Raw genomic sequence first — 4,142 nt, forward strand, 5'->3', positions numbered from 1 at the left:
GCCGACACACCCCACCCGCTGACTGGCAGGCTCACCTCCTGTGCCTACACACCCCACCCGCTGACTGGCAGGCTCACCTTGCTTGCAGTCCTTAGGCACTGCCACTCTCCCGGATCCTTCCCTAGCTTTGTCCTTTGCCTGCGCTTTCCTCTGAGATGTACTGTCATTTCATTCAAGAGCCAGCTCAGAGTCGTGGTCTTTTGGATCGTTTTCCTCATTGCCCTACTTTGTCCATGGGTTTTCTGTGACTGTGTTCCTGCTTCCTTTACATCAGTTCCTACTGATACTGTAGTCATCTGTTTAAATATCCCAGGGCCACCACCCACTATACTGGGAGTTCCTTGGGGTTGGGGTTTGGAACTTTAATCCTCTTTGCATCTTCTGCGCGGTGTCTGACACGTGTGTCCGGAGATGTTGAAGGGATGGATGCAGTCTTTTCAACACGAGCGGGAATGACTCCGATAGTCGCTTTACTGGATGCTGTCACAGTCAGAGGCAGAGGTCCCAGCTCTCAAGAAGGCTACCATAGAAGAAAGTCTTTTTATCTTCTGATCCAAAATTAATCTTACTCCAGAGTCTCCTGGTCTGGGAAGATCTGTAAAATCTTGATTGTACCCTGTCTTTTTATTTTCTAGGCTGCGTGGATGCCTGGGAGCCCAAAGTGCTCCGGGCGGGTATGAGCGCACATTTCCAGGTGCCCATCATCAACAACCTGGAATGGGAAACTGTGCCCAATTACCTGCCCCCTGACACCCGCGTCTACGTGGCTGACAACTGTGGCCGTTACGCCCAGGCTCAGGTGTCTAATAAAGCCAGTGACCATGGCTGGCTGTGTGACCGGCGAGCCTTCAAGTCTCACAGGTATGAGGAGGAGGAAGATGTAGAAACTGGGACCAGTCAGGATTGGCTGCCCAATGTTGAGGTTCAGAGTTACGACTTGGACTGGACTGAGGCGCCGGCGGCCGTGGTGGTGGGTGGGGAGACCCACGGCGTGAGCTTGGAGTCCCTACAGTTGGCCGAGAGCACTGGTGGCAAGCGGCTGCTGATCCCCGTCGTTCCCGGCGTGGACAGCCTCAACTCGGCCATGGCGGCGAGCATCCTGCTTTTCGAAGGGAGGAGACAGCTGCGGGTGAGGGCGGAGCACCTGCACAGGAGTTCCCACTGAGAAGGACGCAGAAGTGAGTTCTGCTTGGGGACGCCTCCAGCTCCCCCTGCACCTGCACACCATGAGTGAGGAGGCCGGCAGTTGGTGACTGTGGCCCATGTCTGGGGAAGGTGTGATGCCATCATACGGTTACAGGAAAAATAAGAACTTCCTCGGATGGAACAGGTCAGAGTTCTTCCCGAGGCCTCCCGTCATGTCACTGATCTCGAGGTTGTATCTTTTTTCCTTGGTGACAACACAAATAGGTGATCCACGTGGCTCTGTGTTTTTAAACATTGTCCACCAAGAACCATTTCGTGGCGGGAAAGTTCCTAAGGCATCTTCCTGGGCAGGGAGGAGTCCCTTCCACCAGCTGGTGGGTGTTTGTGATCGTCAAGCATGAGTTGTAGGTCTCGGCCACGCCACTCACAGCTCATCACTGGTTGATGGAAAGTGAACAATAAACAGCAGACGACATTAAAAGTTGCCTTTGTGAGGTTGGTGTGTCTCAGTGCCTGTGCCATGCTTGGCCTGTGAGGAGGCTGTGGCTAAGGGATACCAGGGTGCTGGGGACTGGGGACTCGGCATCCAGTAGCTCTTCTCTGGGCTCAGATTGTCAGTTTGAGATTGTTCAGGTCTTCACTCAGCCACTATTTATATAGCTGTAGAAACAGCTTAGTTCAACGGGCCGTGTCAGATCGCCTTGGCACCTCTGCAGATACCTTTTTGAGGACTTTGCAGAATTTCAAAGTCTGCAGCCTGACCCAGCATTTGTCCAGGAAGTGTCACTGTTTCCTGGCTCCCTGTTAGTCCGTCCCGTGGTGAACTGCGATGCTCACCTACGCCTCATCCCTGATGCTTAGAGACCACGATACAACATGGCAGGAGGCCCCTGCTGTTCTCTCAGCCCCTCCGGGGGACCAGGGCAAGCTGGATCTTTACCTACCAGGGGCTAAGCCAGGATGTAGTCAGGCTGTCGGGGCAAGAGCTGATGGCAATCGCTGTATTTATAAGGGACTGTGGGAACGGGGTGGGTGGAGGATGAAACTGACTTTAAGCACTGCTTTGCGACCACACAGAACATGGTTGCAGCTGGAGGCGGCACCGGAGTGTCGTTTCCCCATGGCCTCCTGCCCAGCGGCTCCTGTGATGCTGTGGACTCTGGGAGCCCCTCGACTGCTCACTTAGGGAGGGCAAGTGTGTTGCTGCTGTGCCCAGGAGAATCCTTGCCCCCACCCCTTCTGCTCTCCCCACTTCCTAGTAAAACTTCCTCTCGGGGAAGCAAATGACCAAGCATGATGCACATGCCGAGGGGCAGGTTGGGCTCGATTTGGGATGTCTTGGGGGAAGGGTGTGTGCAGGGATCCTCCCTGGCTGGGCAGCCTGAACATCTGCTCCGGAGCCCCGCTGGGGTCTGGGCCTCCCTAGAGCTGCACACACACCATGGCCTACCACACACCACCGCACCACTGCTCACAAAAGGCCGGGCAGAGCCCGCGGCTTCACTGCAGAGTTGATGCGGACAGGCTGAAAGGCAGCGGAGAACACAAATTCATCTGCTCTAGTCTCCCTAGACACTTCAGGCAGGAGTCACAGGAAGGAAGCTCACACCTTTCCAGCCTGAAACCAGTCTCCTGTGATTGGTTCCCTGGCTATACTCCCACTGATTTTTGTTACAAAATAACAAAGAATAAACCATATATTATCCTTGTTTAGAAAAACCATGTAAAACACTGGCAATTATTCTACACCCCTTTTATCCTCCTGGGTATGAGGGAAAATAAATTCACACCCCATTGCTTTAGAGTCCATGGCTTAGGTGCAGTGCCTTGAGTTCACTTTATGTATTCATGGGTATAATTTAGTACGAGGTGAGGGAGGGTGCAGGCAGGAGGCGATGTCCTTTCTTTAGTGAATACAGGGGAGCAGATGGTTGTTACTTGCTGAGTGATACTGGAAAACACTACCTTGAATCCTCAGTTTTGAGACCATTTGTTCTGTGACCATTTCCCCCATAAACAGGAATAAAAACGAGTAACATTTGGCAGGGAAAACATTGCTTGGCCGAGAGAGAGAGGCCCTGTCGGCGCTGGCCAGGCTCCTGCGCCTTTGTGTGGCAGCGTCGCTGTCACGGTGGCGTCTGCCAGGAGGGGGCAGGCTACGCCTCCAAAACCACCCAGTGCTGAAGGGCAGGGCTTCCCGTTTTCCTAGATTTAAATCCTTGAAAAGGGAGGAAATGAGGATGGAGTCACCCCCACCAGAGAGTTTTCCAAGCCGTCTGGTGCTCCAGAGTGCAAAGGCTGAAGACCCATCCAGACTGCCCCACACGATCTCAGCAGCAGAAAGAACCTGGAGCATGGGAGGGCATGGGAACGAGAGAGGACAGAAACGGGAAGGGGCAGGAAAACCCAGAACAACTTTTCTCCATGCCTGGAGCCTCTGAAAAAGTAATGCTGGGCAAAGCACGGACGTCCAGATGTGCCTGGAGCTGACAATGGACGCCCACCTGCTGGCCCTTCAGTTCCTGCTCCAGGACAGTGGGTGCTGAAATCACTCTCCCTTGCCCCCACCCAGGCTCCTGGCTGGGACCCTGGTCAGTAAGGTCCAGAGGAGACACAGCTCTCTGGGGACCCGCAGTTCACCTGGGACCTTCCACCGCTGGTCCTGGGGCTGAGTAACCCCAGATATCCACACCAGCCACACGAGGCCACACTTAGCCCCACTGTCACCGTTCTACCACACACAGCCCCTAGACGCACACCCCATCCAAGGTTCCAGGGCTTGCACTGAAAATCACCAGCTGCACTGCAGGGCCCAGGGCTCCCTTGACGAAGCCACCTCTCCCTCAGGAGCAGGCCTGACAGACCCACCTGTTTTTGTTTTTTAGGGAAACATGTTGCCACCTTAAAAATTCCACGATTGTATTTCCTCTATTTTTTTTTTTTTTTTTTTTTTTTTTTTTTTTTTTTTTTTTTTTTTTTTTTTTTTTTTTTTTTTT

General features: G+C 53.4%; 1 protein-coding gene across 1 annotated transcript in view; it reads left to right on the forward strand.

Annotated features, from left to right (window-relative positions):
* Positions 1-1,640, forward strand: part of MRM3 (mitochondrial rRNA methyltransferase 3) — a 9,568-nt gene extending 7,928 nt beyond the window's left edge. Inside the window, exon 4 of the mRNA XM_017510599.2 lies at positions 636-1,640. Coding sequence (XP_017366088.1) covers positions 636-1,165 — 530 coding nt within the window. The 3' untranslated portion in view covers positions 1,166-1,640. The remainder of the gene's footprint in view (positions 1-635) is intronic.
* The last annotated feature ends 2,502 nt before the right edge of the window (positions 1,641-4,142 follow it).

Source organism: Cebus imitator, unplaced genomic scaffold, assembly GCF_001604975.1.
Source record: "Cebus imitator isolate Cc_AM_T3 unplaced genomic scaffold, Cebus_imitator-1.0 Scaffold441, whole genome shotgun sequence".
NCBI lineage: Eukaryota > Metazoa > Chordata > Mammalia > Primates > Cebidae > Cebus > Cebus imitator.